Source organism: Pan troglodytes, chromosome 18 (assembly GCF_028858775.2).
Source record: "Pan troglodytes isolate AG18354 chromosome 18, NHGRI_mPanTro3-v2.0_pri, whole genome shotgun sequence".
NCBI lineage: Eukaryota > Metazoa > Chordata > Mammalia > Primates > Hominidae > Pan > Pan troglodytes.
In genome coordinates this window covers 23693178-23715260 of record NC_072416.2, presented here as the reverse complement: position 1 = coordinate 23715260, position 22083 = coordinate 23693178, and the positions used below count along the sequence as shown (strand labels likewise).

At 45.5% G+C, this 22083-nt stretch overlaps 1 protein-coding gene across 3 annotated transcripts in view; it reads left to right on the top strand.

Annotated features, from left to right (window-relative positions):
* The window catches only part of DNAH3 (dynein axonemal heavy chain 3), a 219907-nt gene that overhangs the window by 7183 nt on the left and 190641 nt on the right, over positions 1-22083 (top strand). For all 3 annotated transcript variants that reach the window (XM_016929616.4, XM_016929615.4, XM_016929617.4), the window contains exons 4-10: positions 500-725; positions 4539-4611; positions 5200-5374; positions 9391-9580; positions 11456-11651; positions 18043-18168; positions 20469-20664. In XM_016929616.4, coding sequence (XP_016785105.2) covers positions 500-725; positions 4539-4611; positions 5200-5374; positions 9391-9580; positions 11456-11651; positions 18043-18168; positions 20469-20664 — 1182 coding nt within the window. The remainder of the gene's footprint in view (positions 1-499; positions 726-4538; positions 4612-5199; positions 5375-9390; positions 9581-11455; positions 11652-18042; positions 18169-20468; positions 20665-22083) is intronic.

Sequence of the window (22083 nt, the reverse complement as noted above, 5' to 3'; positions counted from 1 at the left end):
AGGTACTCATTGAGGGTGGAGAGTCAAACAGACCTGACAAGTAGGATTAGTAGCTTTGGTCGCTTTTGCCCCCAGAAGAGGCTGCAGAAGTGTGGGAGAGAGAGCTATGCCATTGTCCAAAGGTGAATTAGAATCTGGCCGTCCACTGATCTGCTGTGTTATTTAAACTCTCTGAACTTCTGTGTGTTTCATTGTAAAATGAGGGTAATTGCTCGTACCTTGTAGTCATGTCCATAAGGAATAAAGACCAGAGATGTCAATTACCTGCCTCAAAATTACTGGTGAATGCAAGCTATTATCCCTGACATCAGAATTCATGCTTACAATGGTCAGAGAAGTACAGTTGGTGTCTGTTCAGACAATCTTTCCACTGAATGTGCAGAAGGCAGAAACATAGCATAAGGCACTTGGAACTCTCGTGAGCCTCAGTGTGAGCAGAGCTCAGGCTCATCGAGAGATGTTCCTCATTGTGTCTCACTCTGCACTTCTTCCCTCGTAGACTGTCATGTCACACAGTTTTTACCCGCCCTTGATGCAACGCACGTCATGGACCTTGGCTGCACCCTTCAAAGAACAGCATCACCACCGTGGACCCAGTGATTCCATCGCCAACAACTACTCCTTGATGGCCCAGGACCTGAAGCTGAAAGATCTGCTGAAGGTCTACCAACCGGCCACCATCAATGTCCCTAGGGACAGGACCGGTCAGGGGCTGCCATCATCAGGTACTTGTGGCAGTGTCACACCCTTGCAGAATGGGGCTTTGGAGGAAATTTTTATTTATTTATTTATTTTAGATGGAGTCTCACTCTGTCGCCCAGGCTGGAGTGCCATGGCACGATCGCGGCTCATTGCAACCTCCGCCTCCCGGACTCAAGTGATTCTCCTGCCTCAGCCTCCTGAGTAGCTGGGACTACAGGCCACACCTGGCTATTTTTTTGTATTTTTAGTAGAGATGGGGTTTCACTATGTTGGCCAGGCTGGTCTCAAACTCCTGACCTCAGGTGATCCACCTGCCTCAACCTCCGAAAGTGCTGGGATTACAGGCATGAGCCACTGTGCCTGGCCTGGAGTGAAATTTTTACTCCTGGGTTCTGATCCTGGCTCCCCTTTTGCTGAAGCTAACTTTGGAGACTTTGCAAAGCCTCACTTTCCTCCTTATCTATGGAGGAAATGATTGCAAACGTCTAACATTTATAGACCGTTTACGTATACCAGGCACTGTTCTATGTACTTGTGTTATTGTTTGCATGATAAGTTATTCCAAAATTCTGTGGCTTAAAAGAACCAGTATTTGTTATCTTACAATTTCAGTGGGGCAGGAACGTGGGCATGGCTGAATTTGTAGTGCTGGCTCAGGGCCCCTCACTAGCGTACAGTCAAGGCATACACCAAGGCCACCATCATCTAAAGGCAACTAGGGAAGGATCCTCTTCCAGGCTTACTCATGTCATCAGGTCCTTGCTGGCTGTTGGCCATAGACACCAGTTTCTTGCCACACGGGTCTGTCCCTTAGAACAACTCACAACATGGCTTCTGGCTTCCCTTAGAGCGAGGGAGGGGGAGAGAAAGAGAGAGAGCCAGCAAGAGAGAACCCATAGGCTTTTTTGGAACTTAATCTTGGAAGTGACATCCTGTCACTTTTGCCACATTCTATTTGTTAGGAGTCACTAGTTCTAGTGCATACTCCAGGGGAGAGGATTACACCACAAAGGGGTGTTACCAGGAGATGGGGATCATTGGGGGCTGTCTTGGAAGCTGCTTACCACAGCACCTTGTATGTATTAATTTAATTCCCACCAAGCATAGGTATATCGGCATAAGGATATCCTTTAGTAATTTTTGTTGGATGTATGTTGGCACTCTTGATCTGCTCTCTGTCTCAAACTCATTTTTATATTTTTCATTGTTTTCTCTGTGCTACGTCTGGGTGAGTTTCTTAATTACGTCTTCCAATTTACTAATTTTCTCTTCAACTCTGTTCAGTCTTGAGTTTTTCATGTCTAATGAGTGTTTTTTGTTTAAATGACTATCTTTCCATTTCAAATTTTCTGATTACTTATGGTTTTCTACCTCCCTTCTCCAACTCCTGATTCCATTTTTATTGTCATAGCCCTTTCAATATCACTTGGAGGATTTCTTTTTCCCAAGTGGTTCTTACCACTGTTATTTGTGTATTACATACACACCCACAGTCTCTAGGGTGCTGCTTTTGCATGTTCCTGCTTTAAGGACATGTAGCAAATAATTAACGCCCAAATGTTCAAGATCATGATACACAGAACCTTATGTTTGCTGCTCTAATTGCTAATTTCATGGTCATCATCTTAGTTCCTTTTGGGCTGCTATAACAAAGAATCATAAACTGAGTGGCTTATAAACTACAGAAATTCATATCTTGTGGTTCTGGAGTCTGTAAAGTCCGAGATCAAGGTACCAACAGATTCAGTCTATGATGAGGGTCCTCTTCCTGATTCATAGACATCTGTCTTCTCTATCTTCTTGCTGCATGCTCACATGGGAGAAGGGGTGAGAAATCTTTTTGCTGTTTTTTTTATAAAGGCACAATCTCATTCATAAGATGGAGCCCTCATGACCTAATCACCTCCCAAGAGTCCCACCTCCAAATACCATCATGCTGGGGATTAAGGTTCAACACACTAATTTTGACAAGACATTAGCTTTCAGTCTGTAGCAGTCTTTAATAATTTTCTTAGTCCAAAATTATTAATATCTGTGAAGAACTAGTGCTAATGCCTCCCAGGTTTCATTGTCCCCAAAATTCTCAGGCAAGCCAGAGTCTTTGAATATAAAGTACTAAGATGCTTTCTTCAGAGCGGCACTGGTGTCTGTTATTCATGTCCTTGCTTGAGTTGATTTTTGCTTATTATTCATTAAAATACATTTGTACTTGGAGGATCTTAAAAATTTATTTTGGAGCAATATTGTTATTGCTATATTATTTCCATTTTGTGAATCTGTACCTTGATTGTTGAGTTTATTGAGAGAGTTGCTTGCCCCCAGGAGTTGGAGACCAGCCTGGGCAACATGACAAAACTCCGTCTCTACAAAAGATAGGAAAATTAGCCAGGTGTGGTGGCATGCGCCTGTACTCCTAGCTACTCAGGAGACTGAGGTGGGAGGATCACCTGAGCCTGGGTGGTTGAGGTTGCAGTGAGCTGAAATCATGCCACTGCACTCCAGCACAGGCAGCAGAGTGAGACCCTGTCTCAAAAAAAAAAAAAAAAAGGATTTTTTGTATTGTTGTTATATGTGGACTATTTTGAGAAGTTCAAAGATAGACACTTTAGGAAGTAATATCTAATTAAAGTTTAATAATATAGTTTTTATATCACTTATTGAATTAATTGTAGCTACCTTCTATTTATTGCAAATGATATTGGTTTTTCTACTTGCAATAAATATGTACTTATTTTTTATTTGTGATAATCATAAAATTTCTTTTAAAAATAAATGTACTAAGTTTATTTTATTTATTTATTTATTTATTTATTTATTTATTTATTTATGTATATTTTTTGAGACGGAGTTTCGCTCTCATTGCCCAGGCTGGAGTGCAATGGTGCTATCTCGGCTCACTGCAACCTCCGTCCCCAGGGTTCAAGCGATTCTTCTGCCTCAGCCTCCTGAGTAGCTGGGATTACAGGCGTGTGCCACCATGCCTGGCTAATTTTTGTATTTTTAGTAGAGATGGGGGGGTTTCACCATGTTGGTCAGGCTGGTCTCGAACTCCTGACCTCGTGATCTGCCTGTCTCGGCCTCCCAAAGTGCTGGGATTACAGGCATGAGCCACCGTGTCTGGCCTATTTTATTTTTTATTTTATTTATTTATTTTTGAGACGGAGTCTCACTCTGTCGCCCAGGCTGGAGTGCAGTGGCACGATCTCGGCTCACTGCAACCTCCACCTCCTGGGTTCAAGCAATTCTCCCTGCCTCAGCCTCCCAAGTAGCTGGGTCTACAGGCGCTCGCCGCAATGCCCGGCTAATTTTTATATTTTTTAGTAGAGATGGGGTTTCGCCATGTTGGCCAGGCTGGTCGTGAACTCCTGACCTCAGGTGATCTGCCTGCCTTAGCCTCCGAAAGTACTGGGATTACAGGCATGAGCCACCGCGCCTGGCCAAATGTACTAAGTTTAAATGCCCAAGTCTACTTAAAGAGAAATATTAAAACAGTAATATAACAGGTGTTTAGAAAATAGAGCATACAATATTGGAGAGTACATGAAACAAGCAGTTATTAATTCTTGCCAAATGTATGAACGAATGGAAGATACGCACATCCCCACTTTACAGTTGAGGAAGCTGAGGTCCGGAGTGATGAAGCCAGTTCTTCAGGGTCACACAGGTAATCAGTGATGCACATGAGACCTGAGCCCACATCTCCTGCCACGTCACACCGTACCATGTCCGCTCCCCTTAGTGTGCTCCTGGACTGTTCCGAGAGTCATGCCCCTGTGGACGGAGAATGGCCCAAGGCCATTGCCCATCACTGATGTCTTTCTTCTCCATTCTTCCAGGAAATAGAAGCTCATCAGAGCCCATGAGGAAAAAAACGAAGTTTTCCTCCAGAAACAAAGAGGATTCCACTAGGTAAGATGTCACTGTGGGCACCAGAGAAGGCAGGACGGTGGGCTGAACAGAAGGATGTGGTCTCACTAAAGCCACATTCTGCTTCTCGGCTTCAAAGCATTCCCAGATAATCATATTCTTATCCACGAATCACTTTAATAAAAAAAAAAATTTTTTTTTTGAGATGGAGTCTTGCTCTGTTGCCCGGGCTGGAGTGCAGTGGCATGATCTCAGCTTGCTGCAACATCTGCCCCCCGGGTTCAAGTGACTCTCCTTCCTTAGCCTCCTGAGTAGCTGGGATTTCAGGTGCATGCCACCAGGCCTGGCTGATTTTTGTATTTTTAGTAGAGACGTGGTTTCACCATGTTGGCCAGGCTTTTTGAGATTGTAGACAAAAATAAACCAACTGAACAAAACCATGCTAAAATACCTATGAGGTGTTCAGTCATTAGGGTCATCTTGGAAGTATACACACATGCCATTAGATGACACAGAGGAGAGAGGCTTCTATTTGCAGAACCACACTCATCAGGCTAGGGAAAGTAGGCAACACCACAGCACCTCTCCGGAGAACCAAACACCAAGGGCTGAGCTGTGTCTACTTTTCAGGATCAAGTTGGCCTTCAAGACCTCAATCTTCTCACCCATGAAGAAGGAGGTAAAGACATCTTTGACGTTCCCAGGAAGCAGACCAATGAGTCCAGAACAGCAGCTCGATGTCATGTTACAGCAGGAGATGGAAATGGAAAGTAAAGAAAAGAAGCCATCTGAATCGGACCTGGAGGTACGTTCCTGTTGCCCCCTTTCCCTCGGTTTGCTGAGGGTTACTCTCGGCATCTCAGTGATTCTAAATTCAGGGAGAACAGCAGAATCACCTGGGAAATGTTTGAAAAACACCGAAGTCTAGACCAAAGACAGGCTACTGAAGAGGGCGCATGTTTGTGTGCTTGTGCGAGTGAGAGAGAAGGAGAGAGAGTGTGTGTACATGTTCTCTGCCCTAGTAAGTGATGGAAATTGATACTTTGGGTCCTTTTAGAATATAAGTTGCAAAAATAGTGGCCCATAGGCTGGGGGTGCCAGATTTTGCAAGACAAAAAATGGGACACATAGTTAAATTCAAAGTCTAGGTAATGAATAACTTTTTAGTATAAGTATATCCCAAAGCATCCCATATTTTATCTGGGATCTCTATCATAGGCTGAATTTGGCCTGTAGATGTGTTTTAAGAATGAGGTGGCTGGGCATGGTGGCTCACACCTGTAATCCCAGCACTTTGGGAGGCCGAGGCAGGTGGATCACTTGAGGTCAGGAGTTCAAAACCAGCCTGGTCAACATGCTGAAACCCCGTCTCTACTAAAAATACAAAAACAAAATTAGCCAGGCATGGTGGCAGGCGCCTGTAATTTCAGCTACTCGGGAGGCTGAGGCAGGAGAATCACTTGAACCTGGGAGGTGGAGGTTGCAGTGAGCCGAGATTGAGCCACTGCACTTCGGCATGGGCAACAGCGAGGCTCTATCTCAAAAAAAAAAAAAAAAAAAAATGAGGTGGCTGGGCATGGTGACTCATGCCTGTAATCCCAGCACTTTAGGAGGAGGAATGGGGAGGATCACTTGAGCCCAGGATCTCAAGACCAGCCTGGGCAACATGGAGAAACCCAATCTCTACAAAAATTAGCTGGGTATGGTACCATGCATCTGTGGTCCCAGCTACTTGGGAGGCTGAGGTGGGAGGATCATTTGTCTCTGGGAAGCTGAGGCTGCAGTGAGCTATGATTGTGCCACTACATTCCAGTCTGGGCAGCAGAGTGAGACCTTGTCTCAAAAAAAGGGTAGGGGGAGGGATTCACAACCCTTTCTAGGACAAGACAACCTATCCCTTGGTCCCCTTCTCTGACACCTCAGGCATCCCAGCTATGATCATGCCACTGCACCCCAGCCTGGGCAACAGAGCAAGACCATATCTCAAAAAAAAAAAAAAAAAAAAAAAGCATGAGGAAAGTCTCAAGCTACATGTTCCAACTTCTCTTGAGAAAACTAAAATATTTGGTGCTAAGCAGTAGCTACCTCCTTTAGATGAGAAATACACTCTTCAGTTTGTCATAGTTCCCACCATTCCTTATTATTTTCTTAGGTCTAGACAACTTTCACTTATTAACATTACCTGCCTGGCTCTAGATAGATGTTGGAGTTTCCAACCCGTCTTAAAAGAACAATAAAACTTTAGAGCAAATGTCTTGTGGGTTTAGGGTGTATAATAAAATGATTAATAAAAACTCACAGTGACTATGTGCTGTTGGCAAAATTCCCTGCTAAACCCTCTATAGCTACTTGACCCCACTTGAGACCCAGGTTCTATGATTAACTCTATTGTCCAGTTGCAGAAAGTGGAGTATAGACTGTTTAAGCAATGTGCTAAGGGCTACAGGGTAGGAGACAAAACTAAGACTGAAAGCCGGTCTGGCTGATACCAAAGTCTCTGTGGTTTTTTTTTTTTTTTTATTAGAGGGAGTCTTGCTCTGTTACCCAGGCTAGAGTGCAGTGGCACGATCTCGGCTCACTGCAACCTCTGCCTCCTGGGTTCAAGTGATTCTCCTGCCTCAGCCTCCCAAGTAGCTGGGATTACAGGCAACTGCCACCATGCCCAGCTAATTTTTGTATTTTAGTAGAGATGGTGTTTCACTATGTAGGTCAAGCTGGTCTCGAACTCCTGACCTTGAATGATCCGCCCACCTCAGCCTCCTAAAGTGCTGGGATTATGGCGTGAGCCACCGCACCCGGCCAGTCTCTGTGTTCTTAAGAGCTGTGTGGCATTTCTGAAACTTGCCTGAAGATAAGGGTCACCTGGGGTCCTTGTTAAACACCCTAACTGCCTGAGGAGGGGCCTGGGAATCTGCATTTTAACAAGCACTTTTTACCCCCACCCTGCACCCAGGCAGTTATTAAAATCAGAAAAGCTTTGCAATACTCCCCTGTTAGCAGCTGCTTTTACTAACGTTGGAGAGAGGCGAGAGCAACAAAGAGGCTGGCAGCAGCAACCTCTTTTTCTTTTTTTTTTTTTTTTTGAGACAGAATCTCGCTCTGTCACCCAGGTTTGAATGCTGTGGCATGATCTTGCCCCACTGCAACCTCCACCTCCTGGGTTCAAGCAATTCTGCTGTCTCAGCCTCCTGAGTAGCTGGGATTACAGGTATGCACCACCTCACCTGGCTGATTTTTGTATTTTTAGTAGAGATAGGGTTTCACCATGTTGGTCAGGCTGGTCTCAAACTCCTGACCTCAGGTGATCCACCCGCCTTGGCCTCCCAAAGTGCTGGGATTACAGGCATGAGCCACCGTGCCTGGCCAGCAACCTCTTCTGATCTGAAACTTAAAAACAGACTTCAAGCCGTTTCCTCACACTCTGTGCTTCTCCTCTATCTGACATTAGTCATTCCCAGAGCCACTCAGCCATCCAGCAGCTCAGAGGCAAACCCTAAATATACAAAATTTCCTGAAGTCACTAGGTTCCACTGGCCATTTTTGTTTCATTTGTGTGTTTATGTTGCTTTTGAAACTCAAAAGCCCTTGCTTGGATAAGAAGAACTATCAGCTGGGTGCGGTGGCTCATGCCTATAATTCCAGCACTTTGGGAGGCCAAGGTGGGTGGATCACCTGAGGTCAGGAGTTTGAGACCAGCCTGGCCAACATGGTGAAACCCCGTCTCCACTAAAAATACAAAAATTAGCTGGCTGTGGTGGTGCACACCTGTAATCCCAGCTACTTGGGAGGCTGAGGCAGGAGAATTGCTTGAACCCGGGAGGCAGAGGTTGCAGTGAGCAGAGATTGCACCACTGCACTCCAGCCTGAGCGACAAAAGTGAAATTCTGTCTCAAAAAAAACCAAAAAGAACAACAATAGATCTTGGACTTTGGGGATATTTTTCCCCACTGACAGCTAGAAGCCACAGGATCAAAGTGCTTTGTAGGAGATCATTGCTGTTCAGGAGGGTAAATGATTCGAGGCCATTTTAGGAGCTTGTCATTCCTCTACTTTTTTTATTTTTATTTTTTTTGAGACAGAAATCCAACCCTGTTTGTCTGAGCTGCCTTAGAAGGCAGAATCAGGACCAGTGAGTGAAAGCTTCAGGGGGGTAAATTTTAGCTCTGGATCAGGAAAATCTAATGTTTTTTTGTTTGTTTTTGAGACAGAGTCTCGCTTGGTCACCCAGGCTGGAGTGCAGTGGCACGACCTTGGCTCACTGCAACCTCCACCTCCTGGGTTCCAGCAATTTTCCTGCCTCAGCCTCCTGAGCAGATGGGACTACAGGTGTGCGCCACCACGCCCGGCTAATTTTTGTATTTTGTAGTAGAGATGGGGTTTCACCATATTGGCCAGGCTGGTCTCGAACCCCTGACCTTGTAATTCTCCCACATTTGCCTCCCAAAATGCTGAAATTACAGGTGTAAGCCACCACACCTGGCCTGTTATTCCTCTTCTTAAAGGTCACCAGATATGCCACCTCCATCCCTGGACTCTGCACTCACTCCACTGTTCCTATCTGGGTGGCATTTGACAAATCCTTCCTTATACCCCACTGACATCTCTCTGGCTTTGGTTGAACCCTCTGAAGTCCTGGGGAAAATTTGCCAGTGATCTCCTTGCCATGAGTGTGAAGCGACAGGCCCAGAATGCATGGTTATGGCAAGTGAAGGGTGCGGACGAATGCTGTATGAATGGGGTCCCTTGGCAGCTGATGGGCAGGACATTTGAGCCCGTGATCCAATCATGACCACTTTCTCGCTGGTGGTTTGTTTATGGAAGAGATACTATTACTATCTGACCAATGGAATTCGCAAAGACATGATTGCCCCTGAGGAGGGTGAAGTGATGGTTCGGATTTCAAAGCTGATTTCTAACACGCTGCTGACGAGTCCCTTCCTGGAGCCCCTGATGGTGGTCCTCGTGCAGGAGAAGGAGAATGACTATTACTGTAGCCTCATGAAAAGCATCGGTAAGGCTGGTGGGCATAAAGGGGGCTGGGGAGCTTCTATGTAGAGGGCACCTTCTTTTTTATTTTTATTTTTGTAGAGACAAGGTCTTGCTTTGTTGCTCAGGCTTGTCTGGAACTCCTGGGCTCAAGCAGTCCTCCCTCCTTAGCCTCCCAAAGTGCTAGGATTACAGGCATGAGGCACCGTGCCTGGCCTGGAAGGCACCTTCTTTCTTCTCACTTTGTCATTTGCCACTCTGATTCCACTGGAAATACCCAAAACATCATTTAACCGCTAATTCAAATTCCCCCATCCCCCTACCATCACTGATGTCTACACCAGCACTTCACATATTCACGTGCATCCCCGTAACCTGCAGATCTTCTTAAAATGCAGATTCCGATTCAGTAGATCTGAACCTGGGGCTTGAGATTCTACATTTGTAAAGTTTAAAACAATTTTTTTTTTTTTTAGCGACAAGGTCTCCCTATGTTGCCTAGGCTTGTCTTGAACATCCTGGACTCAAGAGATCCTCCTGCCTCGGCCTCCCAAAGTGCTGGGATTATAGACATGAGCCATCACACCTGGCTGAGAGTCTACACTTCTTTTTTTTTTCTTTTTTGAGACAGTCTTGCTCTGTCGCCCAGGCTGAAGTGCAGTGGTGTGATCTCTGCTCACTGCAACTGCAGAGGTTGGTCAGGATTTCAAGACCAACCTGGGCGGACCCCTGGGTTCACGCAATTCTCCTGCCTCAGCCTCCTGAGTAGCTGGGACTACAGGCACGCACCACCACTCCCAGCTAATTTTTGTATTTTTAGTAGAGACAAGGTTTCGCCATGTTGGCCAATCTGGTCTCGAATTCATGACCTCAAGTGATCCACCCACCTCAGCCTCTCAAAGTGCTGGGATTACAGGTGTGAGCCACCGCACCCAGCCTGCTACTTGTTCTTTATGACCCAGCACAAATGTTACTTCCTCTATGAAGCTTTTCTACCAATCTTTCTTAGTATGGAAAACTTTTGGTCTTTAAACTTCTATTTGTAAATATAATGGATGGTATCATCCATGGTGGGTTTTTTTGTGTGGATCTATTTTGGTGTGAGAAATCAATCAGTGACTAATGAGGTATCAGCAAATCCTATTTCATTGTCCTGCCTGATACTAGACATCCTACCAGGGCTCAACCCCAGATTCTAAGTGCTCCACACCGTGAAGTCACACTCCTCCTTTCTGTAAAATACCCTCAGAAAGAAAACAAACACCAAGAGTGAAGCTTCACCAGTTGAATTATACCCAGGGGATTACCCATGACCTTGCAAATGGACAGAGGTTCATTTATATTCTAAGAGTTGAAGCTAAGGCCAGGTGTGCTAGCTCACACCTATAATCCCAGCACTTTGGGAGGCCGAGGCGGGTGGACCACCTGAGGTCAGGATTTCAAGACCAACCTGGCCAACATGGCAAAACCCTGTATCTACTGAAAATACAAAAAATTAGGCAGGTGTGGTGGCAGCCACCTGTAATCCCAGCTACTCAGGAGGCTGAGGCAGGAGAATGGCTTGAACCTAGGAGGTGGAGGTGGAGGTTGCAGTGAGCTGAGATTGAACCATTGCAATCGAGCCTGGGCGACAGAGCGAGACTCCATCTCAAAAAAAAAAAAAAATAAATAAATAAAAAGAGTTGACTCTAAGGCCAGGCATAGCAACTCACGCCTGTAATCCCAGCACTTTGGCAGGCTGAGGTGGGAGGATCACTTGAGCCCAGGAGTTTGAGACCAGCCTGGCCAACTTAGTGAGACCCCGTCTCTATATTAAAAACAAAACAAAACTAAATGAGTTGAAGCTAAGAGCACAACCCTTAGAGCTTAATAATGAGGTGTTTGCCCTTTCCGGTTGTAGTTGATTACATCCTCATGGACCCAATGGAGAGAAAACGGCTCTTTATTGAGAGCATCCCCCGCTTGTTTCCTCAAAGAGTGATCCGGGCCCCTGTGCCCTGGCACAGTGTCTACAGGAGCGCCAAGAAGTGGAACGAGGAGCATCTGCACACGGTGAACCCCATGATGCTCAGGCTGAAAGAACTGTGGTTTGCAGAGTAAGAAGTCCCTCCCTTTTTTTTTTCATTCCCTTTCTTGACCACATCCACGCGTAAGCAAGCCTATTCTGCTGTGCACAGTGGGGGTAGCCCTGACAGCATAGAGAAATGAAAGAAAAAAAAATCTAGGCCAAATATGCATGTGAATTATAAGTGACACCTTTCCTTGCAGGCTTACGTGGCCCTCCTTTGTGTCCCCAGGGCACCCCGTGCCTGTCTCTAAGCACTGGAATATCCTGCTTAATTGCACAGACTTGGAGCCAGCCTGCTCAGGTCTAACTCCTAGCTCTGCTGCTTTACAGGCATATATGTGGTTGCATCACTTTTCTGTGCCTTGCTTCCTTTATCTCTAAATTTGCGATAATGTTAATAAGAGTTTCCACTTCATAGGATTGATAAGAGGAATAAATAACTTACTACATCCAAAGCACTTAGAACAGTATCTAATATAACTTAAGCACCAGTAATTGTTAATTTGGCATTACCTCCATTACAACATCACCCTCAGTTTTTGTTTTTGAGACAGAGTTTGGCTCTTGTTACCCAGGCTGGAGTGCAATGGCACGATCTTGGCTCACTGCAGCCTCCGCCTCCCGGGTTCAAGCGATTCTCCTGTCTCAACCTCCCGAGTAGCTGGGATTACAGGCATGCGCCACCATGCCTGGCTAATTTTGCATCTTTAGTCGAGATGGGGTTTCTCCATGTTGGTCAGGCTGGTCTCGATCTCAGGTGATCTGCCAGCCTCAGCCTCCCAAAGTGCTGGGATTAGAGACATGGGCCATCGCACCCAGCTCACCCTTGGTTATAATAGAACATTTACTTATTTGTCTCCCTTTAGCCTATGAAATGTGTGCGGGCTTGGGTTTTATTCCTTTTTTTTTTTTTTTTTTTTTTTTGAGACGAATCTCACCCTGTCACCCAGGCTGGAGTGCAGTGGCATAATCTCGGTTCACTGCAACCTCCTCCTCCCAAGCTGAAGCAATCCTCCCACCTCAGTCTCCCAAGTTAGCTGAGTTGTTGGGACCACAGACCCACACCACCACACCCAGCTAATTTTTTGTATTTTTTGATAGAGATGGGGTTTCACCATGTTGTCCAGACTGGTCTCAAACTCCTAAGCTCAAGCAATCCACCCACATCGGCACCCCAAAGTTCTGGGATTACAGGTGTAAGCCACCACGCCCGGACGGTCTTATTCCTTTATGTAACTCAGTACCAGTACAGGGCTGGCAAGCAGTGATCTCTCAGGTATATTTATCAATAATTAAATTTGCGAAACTCTGTCTCAAAAAAAAAATTGTAGGAGTCCAGATGAGACAGAAGCCACCTTTTTTCATTCTTTCATTTAAAAAAAAAAGTGAGATATCCACATTCCATAAAATTCACCCTTTGAAAGTACACAATGCAAGTTTTTAATATATTCACAAGTTTGTTTAATCCTCACCACTGTCTAATTCAAGAGTATTATCATTACCCCAAAAAGAAACCCATTAGCAGTCACTCCCCATTCTCACCTTCCCCCATTTCCTCCCAACCACTAAGCGATTTTCTGTCTCTATGGATTTGCATATTCTGGACATTTTATAGAAATGGAATCATGCAGTGATCTTTTGTGTCTGGTGTCTTTCAATGAACAATATTGTCAGTCTTCATCCACACTGAAGCTTGTATCAGTAGTGAGTGCTTCCTTTTTATGGCGGCATACTAATCCATTGGATGGCTATCCCACATTTGTTTTATCTATGCATCAATTGCAGTGAGCCTGGAGTGGAGGTGGAAGACTCTGGTTTTTTTAGTGAGCCCTTCAAGAAGGTACACATCCTGGTGAGAGAATGAAGACACCGGAGTTCACTGAAAGTCCAGGCTAATGAAATGATGAGCTGCCCCCATCTGAGTTTTGTATTAGAAAAATTAGAGGCAGATATGCTTACTTAACTTTGGCCGAACTTATTAGTAGCTCATGTATTTTGCTTTGGGAGGATCTCTAGCTTTGAACGTGTTCAGTCTTAAGGGAGCCCTGTGGCTTGGAGAACCTACTTGTTTTTCAAATCCTTAGTTTTGCTTGTATTTTAAAAAGGAGTTGAGGGGGTGAAGTCAACGTAGGACAGAGCCCATCAGTGAAAAGAAATAGCTGTATTCTTTTCTTTGAACTGAATTCAATTTTCTAAAGCATTGGAAGTACCAGTCAGCAGTCAGGACATTGAGAAAAAAGAAGTAATTTTCTAACTAAGTGGAACCATATAAAGTAATAACTTATAGAATGGGATCTGAATTCTGGTTCTTGTTCTGTTACTAATTAATAGTATAATTTGAGAGAAATTAATCCCTCTGTGACTGTTTTCTTTTCTTTCTTTCTCTCTCCCTGTCTTTCTCTCCTTTTTTTTTTTTTTTTTTGAGATGGAGTTTCACTCTTGTTGCCCAGGCTGGAGTGCAATGGCGCGATCTTGGCTCACCGCAACCTCTGCCTCCCAGGTTCAAACGATTCTCCTGCCTCAGCCTCCCTAGTAGCTGGGATTACAGGCATGTGCCACCATGCCTGGCTAATTTTTTTTTGTATTTTTAGTAGAGACAGGGTTTCTCCATGTTGGTCAGGCTGGTCTCGAACTCCCAACCTCAGGTGATCCGCCTGCCTCGGCCTCCCAAAGTGCTGGGATTACAGGCATGAGCCACCATGCCTGGCCTTTCTTTCTTTCCTTCCTTCCTTTCTTTTTCTTTCTTTCCTTCCTTCCTTCCTTCCTTCTTTTTCTTTCTTTCTTTCTCTTTCTTTCTTTCTTTCTTCCTTCCTTTCTTTCCTTCTTTCTTTCTCTTTGACCCTGTTTGTCCTTCCTTCCTTCCTCTGTGACGCTGTTTCTTTCTTGCTTTCTTGTTTTAGACAAGCTTTTGCTCTGTCACCCAGGGTGTGGTGCAGTGGCATGATTAGAGTTCACTGCAGCCTCAAACTCCTGGGCTCTCTCCTCAGCCTCGCAAGTAGCTGGGACTATAGGTGCATGCCACCATGTCTGACTAATTTTTACATTTTTTGTAGAAACAGGGTCTCTCTAGGTTGCTTAGGCTGGGCTTGAACTCCTGGCTTTAAGAATTCCTCCTGCCTCAGCCTCCCAAAGTGTTGCGATTACAGGCATGAGCCACCGCCTAGTCTGACCCTGTGTTCTACATGCAAATGGGAATCATCATAACAATACCTACCTCCTGGAGTTGTTAGCTAAAGAAAGTGCTTAGACTGCTGCTTGGCACACAGTAATTGCTCAACAAATTAAGGTATTGCTTTAAGTACAAGCGTGTTTATGAGCTAAAAAAAATAAATTAACATAGAAACTAGTGAGGAAGTCAGTCTTAGAGCTGGATGAATAGCCAGAAACTTCATAAAGAAGTTCAGAAGATAATAGATAATCACATGTACCTGAGTTTAAATTGATCTTGTAGCAAAGACGGCAAATTGTTGAGCCTATAGCTTCACTGAGAAGAAAGGCTTTTTACCACTTGCTTTTCATGGTTCCCTGAGGAAGATTATGCCAGCAACAGCAGCACCAAAGTGAACTGAAATCATTTAGAAGAATTTTATCAACTGAACCAAAAAAATCAGCAATGAGAGCCTGGGCGTGGTGGCTCATGCCTGTAATCCCAGCACCTTGGGAGGCTGAGGTGGGTGGACCACCTGAGGTCAGGAGTTGGACACCAGCCTGACCAACGTGGTGAAACCCTGTCTCTACTAAAAATACAAAAATTAGCCAGGCGTGATGGTGTGTGCCTGTAGTCCCAGCTACTTGGGAGGCTGAGGCAGGAGAATTGCTTGAACCTCAGAAGTTGAGGCTGCAGTGAGCCAAGATCGCCACTGCACTCCAGCCTGGGTGACAGAGTGAGACCCTGTCTCAAGAAAAAAAAAAAAAAAAAAAGTGGAGGGCTTGATGAGAGCTTTTTATTAGTTTCTGCTCTTCCTTATCCAGCCGCTCTATCCTACCGATATACTCTGGACAACTCTAGCATCAATAGTTCTAGGAGGTGTCACTCAAGCATAAGATAGAAAATAAATATATATTAGGTCCAAAGGCTCTTCTGTCTCTTGGCTTCCAAACTGTGAGTTCATTTGTTTTTTTTTTTTTTTTTTTCATTTATTTAGTCATTCATTCATTCATTCATTTAACAAATAGGTGCCAGGTCCTGGTTACGTGCTAAGCATTGTTTTAGTGCAGTAGAGAACAGAAGTGAGTTCATATTTCTAGGGGGAAAACAGTCAATAAATATATTAGGTAAATAAATTATATAATATGTTAGAAGGTGATGGCTACTATGAAAAGAAAAATTAGCCAGAGTAATGGGGATAGGGAGTGTGGTTTGTGTGGGGCTGGGGTGGGGCTGCTTGCCCATAAAACACTTGCTTGAATCTAACAAACCTCCCCGCTACCCCTGTTCCGCTAATGGGATGGATGCAGCCTAACACCAGGGTGCATTTGTTTTTGTTTTTGAGACAGAGCCTTGCTCTGTTGCCCAGGCTGGAGTGCAGTGGTGCGGTCTCGACTCACTGCAACCTCTGCCTCCTAGGTTCAAACAATTCTCCTGCCTCAGCCTCCTGAGTAGCTGGGATTACAGACACCCGCCACCAGGCCCGGCTAATTTTTTTTTTTTTTTTTTTTTTTTGTAGAGATGGGGTTTCACCGTGTTGGCCAGGCTAGTCTCTTAACTCCTGACCTCAAATGATCCACCCACCCTGGCCTCCCAAAGTGCTGGGATTACAGGCGTGAGCCACCATACCCAGCCCCAGGGTGCATTTCTTGACAAGCAGAGCACTCACCCATTCTGGCCCTTTGGAAGGGGCAGAGCCTGCACAACCACACACCCAGCCATGGGTAGCCTTTACTGTGAAGGTGACATTTGAGCCAAGGCTGGAAGGTGAAGAGTCAGCTCCATATAAGTCGAGGGGATGAGTATTGGAGGCAGCGGGAACAGCTTGTGCGCAGGACCCAAGCAGCAGCAGGTGGGCACGTCCTGGAAACAGTATGAGGTGAGCGTGCCTGTAACACTGTGAGTCACGGAGGCGGGTAGGAGAGGAGATGGGGAGGGGGGGAGGTGACAGGCAGGACAGGAGCAAGAGAGATGGCACAGGGTGCAGAGCACCTAGTGGGCCCCAGTCACTAGGCACGCTTTTACTCTGAAATGGGAAGTCATTGGAGGGTTTGGAGCAGATAGAATCTGACTTAGGTGTTAAAAGGATACCCCTCGTAGTGGAGAAAACTCTCATTTCTTCTCACTGGTTGGCCTTTCTTCACCCTCACAGTGACAGGAGTTAGAGGGCTTAAAAAGGCTTTTTTGGCTCCACAAGCTTTTTTTTTTTTTTTTCTTTGTAGAGACAGGGTGTTGCTCTGTCACCCAGGCTGGAGTGCAGTGATGCAATCAGGGCTCACTGTAGCCTTGACCTCCTGGGTTCAAGCGATCTTCCTGCCTCAGCCTCCTAAGTAGCTGGGATTACAGGTGTGCACCACCACACCCAGCGCGTCTATTTTTTTTTTTTTTTTTTAGGCGAGTCTCGCTCTGTCCCCCAGGCTGGAGTGCAGTGGCGTGATCTCCTCTCACTGCAAGCTCCGCCTCCCGGGTTCAAGCAATTCTCTGCCTCAGCCTCCCGGGTGGTTGGGATTACAGGCGCCCGCCACCACACCCGGCTAATTTTTTTGTATTTTTAGTAGAGACGGGGTTTCAGCATCTTGGCCAGGCTGGTCTTGAACTCCTGACCTTGTGATCCACCCGCCTCGGCCTCCCAAAGTGCTGGGATTACAGGTGTGAGCCACCGCGCCCGGCCTTTTTTGTTTTGTTTCGTTTTGTTTTTGGAGAGATGATGTCTCACTATATTGCCAGGCTGGTCTTGAACTCCTGAGCTCAAAGCCATCCTCTCTCCTTAGCCTCCAAAGTGCTGGGATCCATAAACTCTTTGTTTTAAATCAAAGCAGTCCTCAAAGTTACCTTCAAGAGCTCACCCAGAGGCTTGGGTGAATCCCATTTGATGATGAAGATGCTCTGCTTGGTCCTGGCCTCTGGGTCTTCACTGTTGTAAAGAACATTGATTCGTCCATTTGATACCCAAGTTCTCAGCCAGCTGAGTCTCCAGCTGGTGCCACAGCCCCACTCCTTGATGGGTTATGCAGAGTGAGGCATATCTCTAAGGCTCAGGAGCACTCTTGGGTCACCTCATTTGTCTCCTCCCTGCAAGCGTTCTTTAGGACTTAGCTCCTCCCTCCTCAGCCTCCCATATCCTCCTCAGCATCTTTCCCATATCCTGTAATTCATTTGATTCTGCTTAACTTTCATTGAGAAACGTGAACACGCACCCTTGGAACCTGTCCTGCGGGATTTGTTATTAAGCGTTCTTTAGCTTAGGAAATTTCTCCCTCTCTTTTGGCAGATTCAGAGACCTCAGGTTTGTTCGAACAGCAGAAATACTAGCGGGAAAATTGCCTCTGCAGCCTCAGGAATTTTGGGATGTGATCCAGAAACACTGCCTGGAGGCGCACCAGACTCTTCTCAACAAGTCAGTATCTGCCTTCCAAGTGGGGCTGCACCATGGTATCTTAAAGACTGAAAACCCTCTGAAATGAAGCTGGTACCCAGCCTGGGGGTCGTCCCACTGGCATCCTTTCGTGTCTTTTTTTTTTTGAGACAGAGTCTCTTTCTGTCACTCAGGCTGGAGTGCAGTGGTGTGATCTCAGCTCACTGCAACTTCTGCCTCCCGGGTTCAAGCGATTATCCTGCCTCAGCGCCCCCAGTAGCTGGGACTACAGGTGCATGCCACCATGCCCGGCTATTTTTTTTTTTTTTTGTATTATTAGTAGAGACAGGGTTTCACTGTGTTAGCCAAGCTGGTCTCAATCTCCTGACCTTGTGATCTGCCTGCCTCAGCCTCCCAAAGTGCTGGGATTACAGGCATGAGCCACCGCGCCTGGCCTCATGTCCTCTTTTTTTCATGTCCAGCTGCTTTCTGCCCCATGCCTGGTCTCCCTCTGCCTTCTTGAAACTTCCCTATCACCATTCCCTGGGAGGCTGTCACCCCCATTTCCTCCTCCTCGAATCCTTTAGACCAGCGGTCCCCACCCATTTTGGCAACAGGGACTGGTTTTGTGGAAGACAGTTTTTCCACAGACTGGGCCAGTGGGATGGTTTCGGGGTGATTCAAGCACACGGCATTTACTGTGCACCTTATTTTTATGATTACATTGTAATATATAATGAAATAATTCTACAACTCACCATAACGTAGAAACAGAGGGAGCCCTGAGCTTGTTTTCCTGCAACTAGATGGTCCCATCTGAAGGTGGTGGGAGACAGTGACAGATCATCAGGCATTTGATTCTCCTAAGGAGTGTGCAACCTGGATCCCTCGCATGTGCAGTTCACAGTAGGGTTCACGCTTCTGTGAGAATCTAATGCCGCTGCTGATCTGACAGGAGGCAGAGCTCAGGCGGTTAAAAAAAGCCATGGGGAGCGGCTGTAAATACAGATGAAGCTGGCTCGCCCACCTGCTGCTCACCTCCTGCTGTGCAGCCTGGTTCCTATAACCAGTCCGTGGCCCAGGGGTTGGGGACCCCTGCTTTAGACTTTGCTGTGTTACAGGGGAATGCATTTGAATGACTTATATTCAGATAGTCCAGATAAACGGCCTCAAGATTTCAAGGCAAAAGGGTTTCATACATTTACACAATTCCTTTTTCCTTTGCAAATGCCTGCAAGACTACCTCCACAGCCAGAGAAATTCCCTTGTGTAAAACAGTGATAATAATACCTGCAGATGGGTTTTCTTTAGCAGAGAAAATGTAGATGCTATCATTGGCACATAATAGCTGCTCAATAAATCTCATACCTCTATGACTACAACCAGTAGTAGTGCTTCTCTGATTGCTAGAGTAGTACCTTTTTAGCGATCAGAGAAAAGATGCAATAGGATGAAAAGGCCAGTGGTTTCCACTGGGGGACATGGGAGGAAAGAAACAATGAAGCATCTATTTCTTTTTGTTTGTTGTTGTTGTTTGTTTGTTTGAGACAGAGTTTCACTCACTCTGTCACTCAAGTTGGAGTGCAGTGGCACAATCTCAGCTCACTGCAACCTCCCATCTCCCAGGTTCAAGTGATTCTCCTGCCTCAGCCTCCCAAGTAGCTGGGACTACAGGTGTGTGTCACCATGCACCATGCCCAGCTAATTTTTGTTTGTTTGTTTGTTTTTGTAGAGATGGAGTTTTGCCATGTTGGCCAGGCTGGTCTCTTAACTCCTGGCCTCAAGTGATCTGCCCGCTTTGGCCTCCCAAAGTGCTGGGATTACAGGCATGAGCCACCACACTTGGCTATTTCTTCTTTTGGTTTTCTGATTCCTACCGTCAACTTCTGAGCAGCCAGGGCCACACTGGAGTTTCTCCTTTCATGTTTCCTTTCTTTGCTCCTCATTCTCTCTTTCCCCCTATGAAGTTTGAATCAGAGACCAGGCATCTGCTAGAGAGAGAGAAGTTGGACAGAACATTCTAGTTCCTTATGCCCCTTTACCCCAATCTCTGATTATAATGAAGAAAGTGTAGACTCTTTCAGCAGGATGTGCCACCAATATCCCCTTTCCATTTGGATATTCTCAATGGAAGAATAACCTCTTAATTCAAATCTTACTACTTTCTTCCCAAGAAAGAGGCATGGCAGGTAAGGTGGCTGGAAATTGAAAGTACTGATTTTCAAGGCTGCTTGGTGGGACATTGAGCCCATCTGCCTCATCACTGAGCTCAGGGGGCACGGCAAGTGGGTTCCTCGGAGCCCAGAAGAGCTTCTCACATGGACACCCTTCTGTCTTTACAGGTGGATCCCCACCTGCGCCCAGCTTTTTACCTCACGGAAGGAGCACTGGATTCATTTTGCTCCCAAGAGCAACTATGACTCAAGTCGAAACATTGAGGAATATTTTGCTTCTGTGGCATCATTCATGTCACTGCAGCTTAGGGAGCTGGTCATTAAGTCGCTTGAGGACCTCGTTTCCCTTTTCATGATACACAAAGTAAGTCAGGGACCTGCACTTGGACCTTTTGAGGGGAATAACCTGGTTACTTGGTTAGAGCCAGGATTCTGTCATGTACGTCCTCAGCTGTGAGCCAGGGCACAAAGTGAAATGCTTGACTTGCACCCACATCAGGCAGTTGTTAGTTTATAAAAATGTCTTCTTTTAGCTGGAAGAAGGATATTGAATGTTCCCAACACACACACACACAAATGGTAAATGTGGCCGGGTGCATTACAGGCCACGTCTGTAATCTCAGCACTTTGGGAGGCCAAGGCGGGCAGATCACCTGACGTCAGAAGTTCAAGACCAGCCTGGCCATCATGGTGAAAACCTGTCTCTACTAAAAATACAAAAATTTTCCTGGCATGGTGGTGGATGCCTGTAGTCCCAACTACTCGGGAGGCTGAGGCAGGAGAATTGCTTGAACCCAGGCGGCAGAAGTTGCAGTGAGACCAGATCGCGCCATTGCACTCCAGCCTGGGTGACAAGAGTGAAACTCTGTCTCAAAAAGAAAAAAAAAAAAAAAAAGTAAATGTTTGAGATGATAGATATGCTAATTACCATGATCTGATCACTATACATTATATGTATCCTGTAAATATGTACAATTAATCGGTATCAATTTTTTAATTTTTAAAGAGAGATATAAAACCATAAATAAAATCTTAAGTCCAGTCCAGCTGTGGATTGGAATAATTTTAAAAATAATTTCCTTAAATACATGGCAAACTTTCCTGAGATAATCACTCAGTATTAAGTTGGTAAAAATGTACAGAAGTAGAGAAGTTGTTAAGAAAATTTAAAGAAAAATTGCATAAAATGAAAGACATATGTCTTACAGTTTGGGGAGAAGGAATCATTTTTTCATCCTCTCTTTTACAAGAAGGGGTTGGAAAAGGTTTGTTTTCAATCTTTGGCTTGATATTGAGGGAGTGCTGTAGGTTTCATTGTAGATATGGGTTTTTGTTCTTTGGTCTTGGCAAGGGGCACCTCTAAAGACAAAAGGCTTTGTTGACCTAATTAAGAAATTCTTTCATGAAACTGTTTTAGGGAAGTCGAAATGAAAACTAAAAACACTGGCCAGGCACGGTGGCTCACGCCTGTAATCCCAGAACTTTGGGAGACCGAGGCAGGCAGATCACCTGAGGTCAGGAGTTTGAGACCATCCTGCTCAACATGGTGAAACCCTATCTCTACTAAAAATACAAAAATTAGCCGGGTGTGGTGGTGCATGCCTGTAGTCCCAGCTACTCAGGAGACTGAGGCAGGAGAATCACTTGAACCCAGGAGGCAGAGGTTGCAGTGAGATGAGGTCACATTACTGCACTCCAGCCTGGGTGACAGAGCGAGACTCTGTCTAAAAAAAAAAAGAGAGAAAACTGAAAACACTAAGTCCTAGTTTTCAAAGCACCATAG